This window comes from Pieris rapae, chromosome 7 (genome assembly GCF_905147795.1).
Source record: "Pieris rapae chromosome 7, ilPieRapa1.1, whole genome shotgun sequence".
Classification (NCBI taxonomy): Eukaryota; Metazoa; Arthropoda; class Insecta; order Lepidoptera; family Pieridae; genus Pieris; species Pieris rapae.
Window position 1 is genome coordinate 8,094,973 of NC_059515.1, and position 19,863 is coordinate 8,114,835.

At 32.1% G+C, this 19,863-nt stretch overlaps 1 protein-coding gene across 1 annotated transcript in view; it reads left to right on the forward strand.

The window, feature by feature from the left end:
- Positions 1 to 16,613: 16,613 nt before the first annotated feature.
- Positions 16,614 to 19,863, forward strand: part of LOC111004151 — a 139,826-nt gene continuing 136,576 nt past the window's right edge. The window contains exon 1 of the mRNA XM_022275024.2: positions 16,614 to 17,056. Coding sequence (XP_022130716.1) covers positions 16,960 to 17,056 — 97 coding nt within the window. The 5' untranslated portion in view covers positions 16,614 to 16,959. The remainder of the gene's footprint in view (positions 17,057 to 19,863) is intronic.

Here is a 19,863-nt window from a genome sequence, read left to right on the forward strand (position 1 = left end):
AGAAGTCGACCTTTTCGGATGTTATGGGAAAAAAGAATGTAGTGTGGAAAAAATTAAAATTATTATTATTATCGACTTTAGGTATTACGAACTAAGATTATTTATTTATGAGTGTAGAAAAAGCTAAAAGGATAATTTCGCCTTCAAGGGTGTGACGATTGCTAACATTTGAGTTGCGCTTCTAATTATTAAATTCTATTTACTAAAATTTACTTAACTTATGTTTGATAACATAACTCACGTTTTAATTACTTATATTCAAAATCAAGTTTTAGATAAAAACTGTGATTGGATGTAAAATCAAAATCTTGTATTTCAAGTTCATATGTATAACTAAACACATAAAGGCCATAAGAGCAATTAATTAAATGCAAAAACAACTGTTTTATTCAGACTTGGGCAAGCTTAAACATATTCAAGTCACGCCTGAGGCGTGGTTTCGAAACTAAGCGAGATTGCGTAAGATGTTTCATAAAATTTGACAAATGTATTATTTTTCTTTAGAAACGAGAGAGGGCGCTGAACTATACATTTAAAAAAGGGCAATTCATGGGCAATCGGAAACTTTGAAAAATCTCCCTCTTGAATTAGTCTAGACATTAGAAAAATCCTAATATTTTTTGAGTTTTACTTTATATAAACCTCCAGTCATAAGTTTTTAATTAACAAATAAGAAATAGGGGTTGATTGTTAAGAGGTGATATTTAAGGGTTAATAAAAACAAAAGAATTCGTCTAATCATAAAAAAATGAATTTAAGCGTTAACAATTGGGGGGACGTAAATTCGCTGATGATGATTCGATGAAATTGGATTCGTTCATTCCAATCATACAATCAGTCTTTGCGAATATAAGTAGATACGTTGAGTGCTTCTTGAACTCGATGTAATGTAACATTGTTTTATTTATAGGAAACGAGCCAACGAGCATACGAGACACCTGAAAAGGTCAGACATCGTAGTTCATGGACACCTGGAACACCTTGGAACTAAAATTTTATAATTGCCTAAAGTGATAGTGCACAATCTTGCCAAAACAGTAAACGGATATTACACGAGGTGGTCAAATAAAATTTAGCATATCATTAATTTTCAAATGTATGGACAAAACATGGTAGAGAAAAAACATCCGATAGTTTTCTTTGCAGATGATATTATGTCCTTGATATTTACAATCTAACAACAAATAAAAAATTTTGACAATGTGATCAACGCTCTCCTTTCGATTGTCCCTTGGTTTAGTATGAATAACGCATAAGCAAAAAAACAAAATACATTAAATTTTGTGCAAAACATGCAAGGGTTATGGATACTGGACCAATTATAAATAATGAGGAATTGAATCTTCAAGACTTCAGTGGTCTCCTTATATCAATGGATTGTATTAAAATAAGTGTTGTTTGATAATTTAATTTTATTTAAAAGAGTCTGTCTCCTTGGCCGATTAGGAGGAATGCCTATAGGTTCAAATTTAATGACGTGGAATAAGAAAAACCTGTATCTTATTTTCCATAATAAACACATTTTATATTATTTTATGAAACAATCGAATATTTTTTGAATTCGGTAGACCAAAATATTACGATCAAAGAACAGTGGACGTAAATACTTGCGCCTTATTGTCAGTAGTAATTTAGCAATAAGCAAGGAGCATCCTTCATTGAGATAAAAGGGGTTAGGTCAAGCTATCACATGAGAGCTGGTCATGTGATGTTATGATGTAATTGGTCTTCGTTGAGGTCATCACTAAGGTCGAGATTGGATTTGATTTCAGCGGTTGATAAGCGTTACCTTACACTATCTAAATAATCAAACGAAATTTATTAAATAAAAGTTTATAAAGTATGTAAGTATTCGAAGCATACACAAAATCTTAAGATTCAATCAGTGTATAATACTATCTATCACAGCTTTAAAAAATGTTGTATTATCTGTATTTATTTCCTACATCTTTTAGTCGATACCAATATCGACTAAAAGATGTAGGGTTTCTGCAGAAAACAACATTTTCTACAGCTTTGATACTTTTTGACATTTAACACCTTTGTCTTCAGTCACCGTGACCACGCACGCTGTAAAGCAGGAGAAACGTCGGTTTAAATTTAAAATTATGTCTAAATAATTATAAGTTATACATAACTATAATCCGTAAATAAGTGTTTTCTTTAAATGTGTAAAAGTTATGTTAATAAAAGACAATACTACCAAACAGACTTCTTCATTCGGTAACTTGTATACCTATAAAAAGTATATTTACAAATTACTTTACTATATTATAAAGAAAAAGACAATTGTATAACTGTCACGGCAATTATCGTAATCGTAATTACTAATATTTTAATAGTTTACAAGATATATGCTATTACTCAATTTAGCAATGATACATTTGAAAGACAACTTACTTAATTTTACTCATCAACTGATAAACCAATATTTGATGATACTAAAAATGATACCTTATCACCACCACCACCTAAAATGCCAATAACTGAGAATATGTTGGATATCGACTTAGTTTACTCATCAACAGTAAAAAAAGGTGGATTTGAATACATTGCAAATTAATTGGCAATTTAATTTAATTTTAATTTTTCACTTTTATATTTATTTCATTCAGTCATTGTTAGTGATTAACACTACAATTCACAAAATTCATAAATACATATTGATTTAATCGAAACATTTATACATGTAACTCATTTATGGGGTTAATGAGTTCTAAGTCGTCTAGGACAAGACTACGGTATCACTTACCAGCAAAAGCTCATCAACAAATTCTATAAAAATATATGTAAAGTAAAAAGTCATTTTACACTATTCCATTCGCATTTATGTCCTAAGTGACGTACTGGAAAGTACGTCAGATAAATAGAGCGACAGAATTTAATTAGATTGTGTGAAGTTCTCGAAGGTAAGCAACTTGTGACCTACATTCAATACTAAGTTCTTATTGATACGGATTTTTCCTACATAAGAATACTAATATTTTTACTTTTCCACATTTTATGCTATCAAATTTGGAATTTTGGTTTTGTCAATAAATCGGATGTATGTAACTTAATTCTTCTTGAAAAAATATTTGTCCAATTCTAGCTAGTCTAAACGGTATGCTATATGATTACTTCCTCGCTAAGATGTCTTTGTTTATCATTACCAGCCATAGATTAATGGTCGTAGTCTTTGATAAATTATAGGATTATAAATCATACCAGCGGTGAATGACTGCTTGCATTTTTTGCTCATACGAATTTAAGTATACATTATAAGCGTGAGATTTAACTGTAAATTTTATTATTGAAAATTCTTATATAACGGGGTTTTGAATAAAAATATTCCTTATTGCCTTATGTTTATTATGATAACTATAATTACAGGCATAAAATGTGTTTAGAAGCTAACGGTTCATACATTTATGTTCCTACCCTTTGCATGCTTGCAACTAATTGTGTAGATCTTATAAATTCTTTTCTTTAATACAATACAATTCATGGGCATTACAGACTTTAATAAAATGATTTTGTCTAAACTTAACAATTAGATATTATGATTAATAAGTTTTTTCGTCGATCGTCGAGTCGTCGATTTAATTTATTATTACGAATAACAAAATATCTTCTGCACGAAACAAAGAATAGTGGTGACTTGCGGCCAGTGATCCTGTTATCAAATTTCGGAAATTCGTGCTTTGGTTACATAGGAAAATGCTTGTAAATACAGCCCTAGTCAGTTTAAACGAATTAAATGTGGTCCCAGGTGATTTTTTCTGAGAGTAAGATTTTATAATTGTTTGAAAAAAATTTATTTTATAAGGCTTTTTATAATTGGTCATAACTTTTAGCGTTCTCAGTATGAATATTAATCTTAGTTATACTCGGTCAATGTCCTAAGCAAATGTTTTGATTTAAATAAGTATAAGTCTTCTTAAGCCAAAATTGAATATCTTCATGTGAAAATATTGCTTTGTTGTGAACTTGTGACTTAGTTTAGTAATGTACTTGTAAGATTCATAATTAAATACAATTGGCAGTGTCTCCCCGGGTTATATTTAGTCCTGGGTTCGGTTTGTAGCAATAACTGTTTTTTTCTGACCCTACACTTGATCAGGTTATATGTTATATTTCATATTATACGTATTATTTGAATGAAGATGTACAGTATAGAATTAACTGAGAGTCATGCTTTAGCTTAACGTAAAAACATATAAAGAACACAATTTTATATTTTGAAGCAATCTGTATATATTTTATAAAATAAAACCTCATTATTCAAATACAGTAAAAACTCTTTTTACGATTTCAAACGTACGCAGTTCTTTCAGCTTTAAGTCGGTATCAAATTAAGTTAATTGTATTAATAAGTTTAGGTTTACATATGAATTTTCCTCAATATCTAGAGATTTAAGGGCCAGGTAAGGTTATTTCCCTTTTCTACAAGATTAGTGTTTAGATTTTACCTTAAAAAGGGATTGCATACTTACAGTACTCACGGGGATTTTGATATTATGTCACTGAATGGATCCCAGTCTTGCTTGTCATTTTCTGTCGCAAATTTCAATTACTTAACACGTTGGCATATATAATATTACTTCCATTTATAATATTAGCGAAAACTAACCTTTTGAAAACGTGTGTCCTCCGTGACATAATGCTTTGAAATAAATTAGGAACTTCATAGATTAACGACGTTTTTAATTGTCCTCTGAGTAAAAGACCAACGTTTGCTTCATGTCAGTTCCTATAGTGTGAGAAATAGGTATTTAAATTGTTTACCGTCAAATGCGATGTTGTTTTTCTATATGTGTATTGTTGTGTCGTATATAATATAAGTGTAAAAAAATTTCTCATTGGGGTGATCTGTTATTATTAGGTATTTTGTTAAAAATAATTATAATTAAGATAGTATGTGCGCATTGAAAATATGTTTTGCTGGTTACAACTTAAATTCGGCCCATGAGTTGGGCTGAGTTTGGTTGTTGACTGTTTTGTATGATTTTTTTACAATAAATATATTTTCTATCTAAATACTTTGTTGAAAAAGTCTTGACATACGCACGATATTAGGACAGTCAAAACACGTGATTTTAGTAAATACCAGTTCAAAGTAAACTCGTTTTTAAAGTCAATATGGTATTACCGAGAAGTAAAACGATTGATCGTAATTCAAGGAAAATTACTCAACATCAATTACTTAAAATTGCAAATCTAATTGAAATGGACTGGCCAAGCTGAGAACTGGGTAATTATCAGTACTAAACTATCGAGTATCTAAAAAAATTTTATAAATATGCACACTGGACTAGTGCTGGGCAGGTTACTTCTAATTAATTTGCTATATTAGTTTTAAATATTGTAGAATTGTTTGATGATTTGCTTTTTTTAAAAAAAAGAGTACCGAGAGTTTTTACGCCGGCTTTTTCTCTCGACCAACACCCTCTGTTTTCTTTGCCGATGAGTAGGGATGCCAACAGGTTAGAATTTAATGATTTGGAATAAGTGATACCATGATGATCTTATGTTCCAAAATAAACGTATTTTTTTTTTGAAAGTAAAACCTTCTCTAGTTAGTAAGACAGTCAAGCCATGTATGTACTATAATGTCTTGTTAAAAACAACTAATCTCTTACTCAGAGGAGGATTTGTAGACCTAGCCCCCATGTGCCGCCATTTTCTAAACACCTATAGACAAGATACTATGATGTATCTTTAGGAACGGTGTACTAGATCTTCATTAAACCGCGTATGGGTCGTCTAGTGTCTATAGGAAACAGTTTGTTGAAAGACACTGTCTAATTGCCTATATACAACAGTAAAAATTATTTAAAAAATGTACGTTGTAAAGGATAACATTATGGTAATAAATCAATGGTAATACGTAATCTTCTCGTATCATAAGTATTTAAAAGTACTAAAATTTAGACATATAGAAACTCACTTTTAGAAATGCTTATTTATAAAGTGAAAAAAAAGAAGGAAAATATGGTCCATAATGTTAGAGAAATTACTATATATATGTTTATGGCTATACCAGCGGTTAAGTCGAAATATGTCGCAATAGAAAATAACAAGAATGCATTTGCAAGTACTGTGCGGATCACGGTCACTGGCCAGGTGAGCACTGTGGTAAATAAACATCGGTATATGTTTGAAATATCTCGAATGTTCTATATTGGCTAAGTTATAACTTGACTTGGATTATGGATTTAATAAATTAACTAACTGCCCCAGCGAACTTCGTTTCTCCCTGATACCTAGCCTACTTTTTAGTATATAAAACTTTTTTTTCAACATTTAAAAATTTAGGGATAATTGTAGAGGGGTGAAAATTAAGGGTCGTATGTTTTTTTTTGAATGGCATATCATAAAAAAATTAAAACAAAAAAAATGTCTAAAATACAAAAAAAAATATTGGGCTGTACGTTCCTTATCGCTAAGGAGTTCGAAAGATAAATTGTTGTTTATTAATAGTTTAATTAATTCCTCTAAATAGAACTTAACTTAATAATTACTATAGAATAATTCACAGCATGTGCGGATGCAAATAGATTTACAGCGATTGAGTTCTGCGATTCCGCTGGATGCTGTTCAGAAACAAAACCGACTAACTTTGGACCTGTTCCGCTCATTCTCGAACGTCGGTATCTTACGTTAGAAGATAAAAGTCTGACAAAAGTCGGTTTTTTCCAAAAACTCGGAAGATCTTTTAATCATTTTGGTAAATTATTGTGTTTATTACTATCTTCTATGCCACAAGCTGGGGATGTAAACAAATTGATAACTTGAGATAAAACGGTGATTAGACTATGTTGTTTTAAATAAAAGTGTTAGACTTATTTTAAAGTTACGAGGTCCGTTTATGTGTCAACGTGACTGTAATTGGATTTAGAACCTAGATGTCAATAAATTTCTTCCGCAACTTTCTATAGAAAGCGAATAGCACAGCTGTGTCCTAAGACCTTATGCATCGTGAACGGGTAATTAGAGTTTTTAGTACTATGTGCGCTGACTTCCGCTATCATCAATTTTTTAAACCCCTGATATACGAGTACATCAAAGAATTGAATTCATAAGCCATGTTAATAATGGCTCTTAAATGTCAAGAAAGCAAACAATGGAAAACAAAACACACACAAAACAAAAGCACACACAAGAATTAGGAAAAATAAAATTACCTAATAGAATATTTTTTAGTTATCACTAACATAAATATGTCAGATCATTCAACAGACAATAAAAAGGGTATGTTAACCTATGTAATTCGTTTCTTAGGAAATACAGCGAATCATATGTGCCCTTTTCGAAGAGCTCATCTTAGCTGTGGGCAAGTAACGGCGGACGGTGTCAGCTTCTGACGTACCCATCAGGTACATTCAAGGATGGGAACTGTCCTGGCCATGTAACAATTTAATTAAATACTTCACAAACGCAAATTCTCCATCCCATCCCACAGAATAAATAATAAATAAGGCAGATACATAATTGGTTAAAATCAAAATATCTTTATTAATATAGTTAAACAAGTACATTGTGTCAAAAAATGAAATTAATCGTAAATTTACAATTACTACTAGTTCGCAGCGTGCAAGAAAAAAGGTACACCAGTTACCTAGGTATTTGGTAAGACACTACAGTTTTTGATACTTAATATAATTTAGACATCGTGAAGCGAATAGAAGCGCAAATAACTTTCACCCTGGCCTTTGTTTTATTGCAAGATCCATGGAATTTTACGATGTTATTGTATTAAAACTAAGATAAATTCATGATAATTAAATCCTTGATCTTGGAGTCATGGGTATGTAAGTCGATAAGATATTGAAACTGCGGACGTACATTATCTGCCACACACAACGTTTTCACTTGTTTATCTTGCATACCACGACGAATGAGAGTTTGGATACAATATTCGTATACACAAATATCAAATACTCTCACTGCGAAACTCACTCTGTGACCACTACTACTAAAGAACCCTACAATTACCACCTTTTATATCACCTTGATGTCCGTCGTTCCATAACTAAGCGTTTCTAAGGCAATTTCACGCGCACCACAACTGTGTGGAATCAGCTGCCCACTGAAGTATTTCCGAACCAATTCGACTTCGGGTCTTTCAAGAAAAAAGCGACCATTTCTTAAAAGGCAGTGCGCTTTCGAGCCTACTGGCAGTGCGATTGTCCATCAGCCCTCTGCCTCCTTTTATAATGTCTGCTTCATATAGAAGACATTAAAAAAAATGATGCAAATAATTTAAGAACTTCGCTTTAACAGTTGTGAAAGGTTTTATATAGTACTTGTGTAAATGTTTATATTATTTACTAAAACAAACGAGAGACGAATCTTCTTCTAAATTTAAAAAGTAAATTTCCAGACTTCGATTTTCAAAGTATTTAAAATCATTTAAATTTGGAATTCTGTTGCTCACTCTAAATCCATTTTTTGCGATTTGTACATCATAACGATCAAATTCGCCTGCACTGATTTTGTGGCATTCTATATTGCATCGGTCTCTGCAGTTCCGAAGAGAGGTAAAAACTCGAAGAGTCGGATGCCTCAGGTGTTTAAGTCTAACGGTCCAAGAGTATACAAGTGTAGATACGGAAAAGGCTACGGAGAAATATTCAAGAAAGTACCAGTCGAGATAGCGCCATACTTCAATATGTGAAATGAAATTAGTTTTTCTCACATTTAGCGCTAAGTCTCCAGTGTAAATCATAAATTAAGCTTTATTAAAACGTCTTAACTGTATGTTTATATAATGAAATACACTTTAATAGAAAATAAATACTGTTAAAATTATTTGAAATCGTAATTTTCAGGAGATGGAAAAGAACAGGGAGCGCAGGAACCCACGATACAAAACAGTTTTCTATTTAAACAATCTTAAAATTGTTTAAATAGAAAACTTAAATATATTTATAAATACTAAAAATGCTCTGTAAATATAAAAAAATCGTATTGTCTTACAATCAAATATCTATTTAGTTCCAACCACGTACTGTAAAATCAGAATACAGTAATACAAATTTTAAGTAAATATATAAAGAAGTTCCTCTGAAGACTTCACGGAAACGAAATAGTAGATAACTGTATCACTAAGGTGCAAGAGAGACCATATAACTAGCATTCAAACGAACATACCCAGACCACAATAGGGCTATATTTACCCAATAGGTAAAATGAAATAGTATATTTAAATTTAATCATTATTATACCAAATCACGGTATGTCTAGAGAATGCCTTTTTTGTTTTCCAGGCTTCGCGGAAGGCGAGTCGATTGTAATAAGGAAGAGGCTATTATAAATCCTCTATTAGTCAGTCGAACCATAAATAAGATTCAATGTTGCATCTCAACGGTAAAGACGTCAATAGTTAATTATCTGTTTGGCATATCACACTTACTGGCGGTAAACTAAAACATAAAGATTTAAATTAGTTCCTAGATTCGTTTATATATACAAACATGTATTACTTTATTATATTTGTGACTTTAAAATAAGGTCACTGTCCTTTACATATATTAGTCGTTAACTATTAAATTTCGCCGCAGATACATTTCTTTATAATATTTATTAAGACCAGCATATTATATCTAAATATATAAAACAATTCATGTTAGTTACACCACTTAACTCAAGATCAGCTGGACCGATGTTAGAAATCACTTTTGGTGGAATCTTCTCCGCTCCGAATAGCAAAATAAGTAATAAAATATCGGACAAGTTATGGAGTAACTATATATAAATTAATAAATATTACTAATGCTTACAGCATATAGTGCCTTAACTTTTGACAAAACATTTCTATATTTGCAAACAAAGCTAGATTATCTTAATGAAATTCTAAATCAAGTTTAACTATACATAGCTAATATTATTTAAGTGTTAGCTGGAAATTCGCCGGGTTTGCTAGTTAGGTATTAAGACATACACGGTTAGCCTTCTAGAAGATATCTTGTGAAGGAAACAAAATGTTTGTATAACAAATTGATTGACACTCGTTAAAAACTATAGATATGTGATCTCAATTGATAAGTGTTTGCAAAAAAGAGAGCTGTACAGAACAAGGAGACGTGGAAGGTATCAATTTTAGGGGAAACTTTACTACCAAAGTTACACATCCTAGATATAGTAGCGTTAGATCTAGAACGTTGCGAGAGGGAAAGGCTAAAGGGGACTATCAATGTGCCTTTTGGTAATTTTATATATTACATATATGTTGGTGAAGGCAAATTTTAAAGTAATCCTTTCTTGATAAGACCCACCGAGCTAGTTTAACAATAGCTTGAGTTTAACAATCTACATTTACAACTAAAGAGACCCTTCATGATATTTCAATCAAAGTACCGACTGCAGCGCCACCTGCCAACAAATTAATCCTTAAAATCGGTGTAGGTAAACGCAAGCGCAAGGTATTCACATAAATTGGTCGATAACTGGTTTAAATGAAGTTATCGTATAGGGGAAGTGTGACATTGTGAGGAAATTCTATATTTTCCTACAAGGCGAAATACACGTCAGAAAAAAGTAAGCAGGCCTTTGCTAAATTCAAACATACAAACAGAAATATGGATATTTAATATATTTAGGGTCTGTTTCACAATGTTCGGATAAGTTCCAAATAAGCTATTTATTAGTTATTGGTAGGATAAACAGTATTTTTGCGGTTCACAACTGTCAGATAGCGCTATTTGTCACGAAACGCGAAGTATCTTTTTGGGAACTTTTATCTTTCTAATAATTTTTGTGTTGCATAGCTATAAGGTACTTTATCCATACATTGTGAAACAGGGCCTTAATACAACTGTTTGCTTTCGATCCTGTTTACGCTTAGGATCGAAATCCTGGTACATTGTTGCACATGTCTATGCCAAGTGAACACTGGCTCGTTCTGGATTATTATCTTGTAGAAATTTGCGGGTTATTCTTTCTATATTTAATATGGATTATGCATGCAGGATAATACTATGATAGATTCGTGTTACTGTTTCAGTAATATTTCGTATATCAAATAAAAGTCCATATTTTTTATACAATATTATTATTATTTTTTCAATGAAAAGTATAATAAATAAATGCATAAAACGATAATCCAATAAATATTATTTAACAATGGCACATCTGTATCGAATAATCTTTAACTTTTTGATCACTAACATTTCTGAGTAGTTCTAAAAAGTGGTATTTCATGTAAGTTCTGTGTGCCCTAAAGCGTTCACTCTGGGAATCGGCAGTCGATCAAAGGTACCGATTATGACGGACGCACAGGTTAATGAATTACAAATTACTGACTCTTTTTGTTTATTATAATAATAAGATAAATTGTGGTTACCGTGTATGGCAACCATAAATTATAGAATTTTTATAAAGGTCTAAAGTTCGACTGAAAGATACCCGACATTCTGTCTAAAAACTGATTCACTTTTAGCAAAACTGAATATAAAACTTCATGGACTTAGTCTAGCGTAACTAATCCTTCTAGAACCGGATAATTTCCATTTTCTTGAGTCAGCTAAATTCGCTTATTCTGTATTTGTGATGGCTTTTCGACATCAAATTTTACATTCAAAGCACGTTTATTTCAAGTATATTCTTGTCAGGCCTAAAACCGCTTCTAGGCTGCACCACAGCCTTGTTTGAGTGTAATGACCGGCTGCCTCGGTCAAAAGAGAATTAATTGAAACACTATAACTGGCTGCACCTGTTTAGATGCAATTTTAAGAGGCATTAATCTTGCGCGAAATTACTTTGTTCCTTTGATAGTCTTCGGCAATTGTGATTGGTGAAAGGTTGAATTGTTTTTGTACTCTGTAGACGTATTAGAGATATGAGAAACCGGTTTATTCTTAATATTTCTAATAAAAAGAGGTCAAGGAAATAATGTCCCTTTTAAATGATAAAACACCTGGAGGTTTACAATTCGCGTGTTTAAAATATAAAAATCTTGGAAGTCACTAAATACAAATTGGTAGTAATGTAATTAAAATTATTGTTCAGGCTAAATCTTGCTTTGAAATTTGTATTTTTTCTTAAATGTTCTTTAAATTTATTTATGTGTTTATAACAAAAAACGAGCAAGAAATACATTGGGGCAGGTTTTTCCAATCCATATGTAAGTTGCCACTATCAGAAATCAGAAAGAACATCTTCTGTGCCTTAGAAACCAAGTGAAGTGCGGAAGTGGATAATTTTGATATTGTTAAATCCTTAAACATTATAGTCGATAAGGAAAATGTTTTCCCACACCTCTTCCGTTATTATCCGGCACTTTGTAACCCACTTGAGGTCAAACAAGGACAAAAACGTCCCAAAAGGAAAAGTCAGTTTCCTCATTATTCATAACGTCCGTCCTAATAGATATTCCGTATTGGAAATGACATTCATTTATACTCCCTTATGCATCTATATTCAGCCAGTAAAACTTAAGCAACCAATGGGACAGAGAGACAGACAGACAAAGACAAGCAAAGCAAGCTAGACTTAGAAATATACAGACAATAAAAAGTAATCAAATTTATCAAAAATTATAAATAAGACACACAAAGATAAGATACATTACTAGATACCGATAGACCGATGCTCTATTAGAGGAAAGCTTAGGGCATCTAATGCATAAATGGAGATGAGCAGGGCATGTAGCAAGACTGTCAGACGAGCAATGGACCATAAGGGCGACCAAGTGAGGCGGCCTATTGAAAAACAAACAAAGTAGACTGCTCACGAGATGTGCTTTATCAAAAAAGCTGCCTATCGAGCTGGATGCAGGAGGGATTCTTGCAAACAAATAAGTAAAAAGATATTTAATTATAATTATTTTAAAATATAATAGTCATCCTATTTTAATGTTATTTTTCAAGAATTAAAAGGCATGATTCCACTATATAATATAGCCTACAATTAAGCTTCTTCCTTGCTCTTTGCCTAAATTTTAAAACCTAGATAACGATTTTTTTCATTATATTTTTTAGTTTTAATATACGGTAAATTTAGACATTTAAAACTTTTTTTAAATTAGTCTGGCAGCAAGAAAACACTGAATCTTTAACTTTGGATACCATAGTAATAAACTGTTCTATATTTATTTCAAACGCCGAAACTATACGGATCAGACCAAATAATGAACGATAGAATATTTTGATAAATTTCACGGCATATGTCTCAGTCGTTATTTTGTTTTTAGTAAAAAAATCGTACCGATAATATCATTAACTTCACCCTATAGAAGATAATTACACCTTAAAACGATTCTGTGGTGCTACATCCCCATTGCCTCTTTGTCAATTTCTATACTTCTTTTCTAATACCGTCTCCTGATTATGCTTTCCTTTACCGAACGAACGAACTTTAATTAGCACAAAAGTACACCTACGGCATCAGGGGTGAGAGTTAAGGGAGAGATCATTTTGAACATTATGATTTTAAAAATTGCTAAATTTAATTATATGGTTACCTGGTATATATCTTGTCATGTGGTAGACGGAGTGATGCTTTAAGAAATACAAATATCAAACACAGTATCGGATTTTTTTGTCAGTTTTACTCAACCGTTCTACGCCCTTGATTTAAGAACATCGTAGTAAATGTACATTAAGGATAAATAATTGTTATTTTTTTCATTGACCTTCATGAAATGTGTACACCTAAATGAATGTGTACCTATATGTATGTGTATTACATTATTATTTCTGTTATAATTTTGTGTCCAGTGCCCATACTGTCAAATAGTGATTCCAGTTTCCAACTTAATAATTGGCAGAATTCAGTACCAATAATTGAAAAAAAAAAACAACGCCGAAAAGTTAAATGGCGGAATTTTCACAATAAATAAATGTGTCTCTTAATAATTTGTAAAATTCCTAAATATATAAAAATGATTAATTTTACAATAATGCGCTAACATGACAGACATATATAGGCGTCGACAGTTTACAATTATTGTAAAAACCCCAGGCCAATACAAGGTTGGCGATATTAAACTTATTCTTGATTTAATTATTGAATGCTACAGAGTTGGGCACCGGTCTTGTTCCTTTGAGAATTCAAACTCAGGACAAAGAGCCAATAAGATTTACCAATGGCTTGAGAGGATTTTATAAAATAAATGCCATATTATCGGTGCCTGGCAGTTTGTGCCTGTTCACTACTATTCTTCTTACCTGAAGGTAGCTTCAGCTCAGATTTGTCATCTTGGACAATCTAACCAAATCAAATCATTTATTCCAATTAGACCACCTAAAATGGCACTATTAAACTTAAAATAAAATATAAAGATGATTCAAGTTGCCCGAAGACCCAAGAAGCTAAGGACGAGAAGGTGTATATTTTTTCGCAGTGATAGCCTCGGCTTGTAGGTGTCACATATGTAATAATTATATTTTGTAAATCCATAAACCATGATCTCCCCTAATGTTAAGTCAACCGACGCCCATAGACACCAGATGACTTGTGAGTGAGGTGAGTGCGTTTCACTTTACTACGTACAATTTAAGCAAGAAAGAAGTGATGCGGCATGTCGAGAATATCTATAAAGCATATGAAAATTTTGTAAAAATAACAGTTCACGATTTCCAACCAAGCAATTCCATTGGGCCCTCATGAGAAGAGCACCAAAGTAGTCCCGACATTTAGAGTTACCATAGGTGGCGGTCATATATGTTTTACTTAACATCAGGTTAGATAATCGCTTGCCGTCTGTTCTAAAAAATCAAAAGAAAATGTTTTTATTTAATTAAACAAAATATAAAGAAATAAACGTATCACACTTTAGTACGAGGTATGAGAGGTCATTTCCATAACAAATTAAAAATATGTCGCTATATAATTATGTATTTTAAAAATATGTCATTAATTTAAAGCCAATAAAACAAAGGGAGGGTTTTTTGTGAAGCATTACGAATATATTTTGTAATTATATAAAAACGCTACAATCAGCACATGAATATAAACAAAAGTCTAATAGAGAAAAAAAAATATCGCGTCAATTGTCTTTACGATAACTGAATTAAATAGTTATTCATCAGATTCAGAAGTGCGTACTTCCGGTTCCGCTTCCTGCATTTCTGATATGAGAAAATATTTCTTAACTAAATTTTTTGCTAACCGTACAGTGCTAAAATTATAGGTAACTCCCCCATCGTTAAATTAACTACATAAAGGGGAGTTAAGTGTACGTTAGAGCTAAAATTAAACTATGATGAATGCAGCACGCGTTCAAGTGATAAATTGTTCTTGCTGTATCATATTATTAGTTATCTATCCTCTCATTGTACAATGGTTGCAGCTTCTTACTAACATTGTGTAAAAAACTTGGCGATTAAAAACAGAGGCGGACAGATTATTGCTAGTTTTTCTCGTCAGGAAATGTAAAATAATTAGGAGCATTTAATATGTATATATTTCTATATCGAAGTTTATAAGTGTACATTGTATTACCTAAATGAATGAATGATTTTTAATTTATGGGTCTAAGTCTGTTTGGAACTAATACAGTGACAAGATAGCAGAAGCAGAATTTTAAAACTTTTTTTTTGAATTTTTGTTTTGCGGAAGTCAGCCTAGCTTTATTCATTTTCGGATTTTTTTCAGGTGTGTTACAATTACCAGAAATCAGTCATTACTAAATATATTTTTGATTAGCTGTTATCGATCAATTTCTTGGAAAAATACCACTATCAATTGCCTTAGGTATACGGCGTAATAAAAAAATTACAGGAAGTTAATGTCAAGAATGCGATCGTAACTTTAAGTTTGCAATCAGCGAATGCAATAAAAAAACTAATAAACTAACATAAAAAACTGTTTGAACCACACGGCAAAAAGCGCTGGTAATATAGACGAATGATCTTCTATTATGTGATAATGCGAACATTTATAATGTTAATAAAACAAAAGTACTGTCAAAGGTCTCACACTAATGGACGGATCGGTTAACGTGTGAAACAACAAAGGCCAAACAAAACAAAAACTATCTACATACAAAGTCATTACTGGCATAATTATTTGCGAGATTCATTATTGCAATAGAAATTATCTTTAGATGAAAGTAACTCGTGACGAGAATGTTGCATTGTATCAAAATTGCGACTATGTGCTAATCTAACTCAGTGTTTTCACTTATATTTACGATCCACGCAAGCTTTCATTGTAATTCAAAACACATTTTGTGATTTACTCGGTAAGGTGCACATAAACAAGTGTATATTGTAGGCATGAAAGTTCGTCAAGCCACTCACGGCAAGCAAGTCCTCCAACCTTGGGACAATACTGCGGATACTTACACATTTTTTCCGCAAAGTAAATTCGCTACGTAATTAATACAAACATCATAACCGAGCCGCCGTCGCGTGAACGTCATTTCATAATTATGCAAACACAGTATGAAGAATTCGATGCATCGTTTGTTTCGTTAAATAGATCAGTTTATCTAACAGTTACTTGTTGTTTCGAGGGCGAGTTGATTAGGACGCGTGTGTCAACTTCCATTTGACGATAATAAGGTTCGGGCATTGAACGGCATATTATTCTCACAGGGCAATAGGTGGCTCGGTATCATATCCAAGACTGCGTGCGATCGGGGCCGGGTGCTCGGGAGTGGTGGAAATCGCAAGACGCAATCGCGTTCAGTGTAGACTCGCGCGCCACGGCTGTTGAGCGTACTATTCGATGCATCGGAAGTACGCGCATCCATCGATTTGTTATCGATCCTCCGTCACTCTTACCGCGCGCAATTAACAGTGATGTCTCAAGAAAACACGTGAACGCGCGTGATAATAAACAAAACCTATGTGATGCAAAGATTTGTTTGTGCTTAACCTGTGTTGGATCCCATGTTCGCTAGTCCCGTATTAGTGTCCAAGGAGATAACGTGATGTGACAACGTAACGTAGTAAGGTGCCTGTGGAATAGTTTTGTGAAAGTGTGCAGCGAGCGTGAGTGAGTCGCCGGTGTGACTGGTGCCCCGAGACAATGTTAAACTGTACTGATCTGGAATGTATTTTGCACCACCACCACTACTATGCGCATCTGCACCACATACATCACCTGCAAAATGCGCAGGATTCAGGTGAGTGACATCATTTGAATCCAAGAATTTTCCTATGACGCCTGAACAATGAACGTGTTGCTTACAATGAATTTGTTTGGCGTTAACTGAACGATCTGGAGTCCTTGATTAACGACAGCTGAATATCCAATAATCTATTTAAATTAAGCGACGATCTTGTAGGAATGTAAATTATAGGTTTAGTTAATGTATTAGAACCTTGACATTTGCGTACTTTAAATGAAACTTGAGAATTGTGTTGAAACTTTTTCACCTATCTGAAAAGAAACATTGACAAGTATAATCAAAACGGCTGCTATGTTTAATAAAATTAATATACCTTATTCATTGGTTTAAATAGAGCCATTAAAGAGAGATGTGACGCAGACAAAACATATTTTAAGATGAAAAAACGACAGATTAAGCGAAAAGCAAATGAAAAAATCATCTTATCGTCGCACTCAAATGACTACATATATATTATTTCTTTCGCGACACATTTTCTGAGATCATTAATTATTGATAAATGTTTTAGAGATCAAATTGTTTGCATCAAGTTTCTTACCAGTTTGGGACCTTATTTGGCACTAATGCTGGGTGTAAATATCAGAAGTACAGTAAAATATATACTAACAAGTCAATCGTTTTCTCTCAAGAGTTACTTGAACCAAGGAACCGGCTTGAACATGCGAAATTCCACTTACATTTTATTTTGTATCTTAAAAATAGTCGTTTAATTACAAAGAGTTCTAGACCGATGGCTGGCTATTGTGAAATATTTATGGAAATAAGTCATTAGAGTAATAATACAATTAGTGAAATCTAAAAGTGCATTAATTAGTGATCTCTTAAAAAGAAAGTGTTTAAAATTTCAGCGAAGTCAATGTGTCGAATGAAAGTTCGCGTTACATTACACAAATTAAGAATTAAATATGTTTTACAAACAGCTGAATAAATTGTAGAACCGACGCATATGTTTTACAATTTTAATTCAGTGTTTTAGAAATAATAGCTTCGTGGTTAAGTCTACGTTTCTCAACTCGAGCCCATGTGTTCCAGTCGTGGTGCAATTAATAAATCAATCATAAAAAATCATAAAATCATCCAGAACTCGAAATATTTGCTATCATTTGTTTTGTTTTAAATAAATGGTATTCAGGCGCCCTAATCTGTGAAAAAGAATTTCTAAATTAGGAAGTAAATACTTAATATTAATATTTTTTTCTTATTTTTTTTGCTTATGTGCACCGTAATCCTCATATTACAACTTAGAAACGAGTGATGTTGTTTGCTTAAATATATACAACATCGTGAATACCGGCATGTTTAAGACTCATTCGACATCACAATGGACTAATGAAAACATATTAACGTAACGGAATGCTCTGTTTGTTTCTCTAAATACGATAAAAAATGATTAAATCAATATAGCAACACAGTACCAGGATTTTCATTTTATTGTTGTCCTAATATCCGTAGCGCTGAATAATTTAGGGATAGGGACAGAAGGGATCCATCTTACGTAAAAACATCTGAATAACTCAGTGTTCAATTAGAGTTATTAAATTGAATACACAATACCAACTCTTTATTGTTTTCCTATTGATGCTATCGGCCATTATTCTTGAACAATGGACGCGTGTATTTAAACAAAAATTGAAAATATTATATTAATATAGGTGCGGGCTATGGTTGTGTCTCGATGAGATAAAGATATAATAGATAAAGATAGAAAAATAAAGAATCCATCTACGTATAAATTCTAATGAAACTAAACAATGTATAAATTTTAATGTATACAATTTTATATAATGACTATACAGTAGGTAAAGAAAATTATTAAAAAAGTAAAATTGTTTGCGGTAAGCCACTCTATGTTTTTGAATATTTAGTTGATGCTTGCTATGAGGTGATTTTAGTTAATAACATCATTATATAATTAACTTGATACCGAGAACTATACTGTCTAAATAAACGAAACGAACATAAAGTGACATTCAAAACAAATATGAAACCGGTTCAAGTGTATTTTGCTAATTTTTTATTCGATTTCTACAACTGCATAAGTTATTCCAGTTTAAGGTACTAAAATCTTAACATTACCCGAACATTTTATTATTGATTATTTATAACATCAACCGTACTTCTAAATGTCCTACCAAAATATGTTTAAAAATGCACAGCTTTATTTTCAAAGTGATTATTTACGAATTTGTTTATTTATATAGAAATATACAAGTAATATATCATTAAAAATGTCGTCATAAATTTTACACACATACAAATGAATGATATTAGAACTTAAAAAATTAAAACACTAATAAACTAAAACTATATACAAACTCATTTAGGGCGTAATCCATAGTGATACATAAATTACGGTAAGTACGAAGATTGCAGCAAAATATATCAATATTTTCATAAATATTACGAAAATGGTTCTGAATTGATAAATAAAAAATAAAAAAACGTTTATTTTGGAACATAAGATCATCATGGTATCACTTATTCCACGTCATTAAATTCGAACCTGTTGGCATCCCTTCTCATCGGCATTGATTTCCTGATTGAGATTATTATTCCACTAACATTATCAACGATGCCGAAATCTTAATATATATAAGTTGAGTCCCTTTAAGTAAAAACTTCTATAAAGGTAATTCGATTGGATACGTGAAAATGTAGAGCTATTTTTAGTTATTTAGATATTCTATAAAGTATTGGGAACAGTGTTAACCTAGCGGCTTCAGTGTACCACTCACCCCTGTGGTCGTAGGTTCGATTCCCGGCTATGCACCGGTGGATTTTATTTCTATGTGCGCAATTAA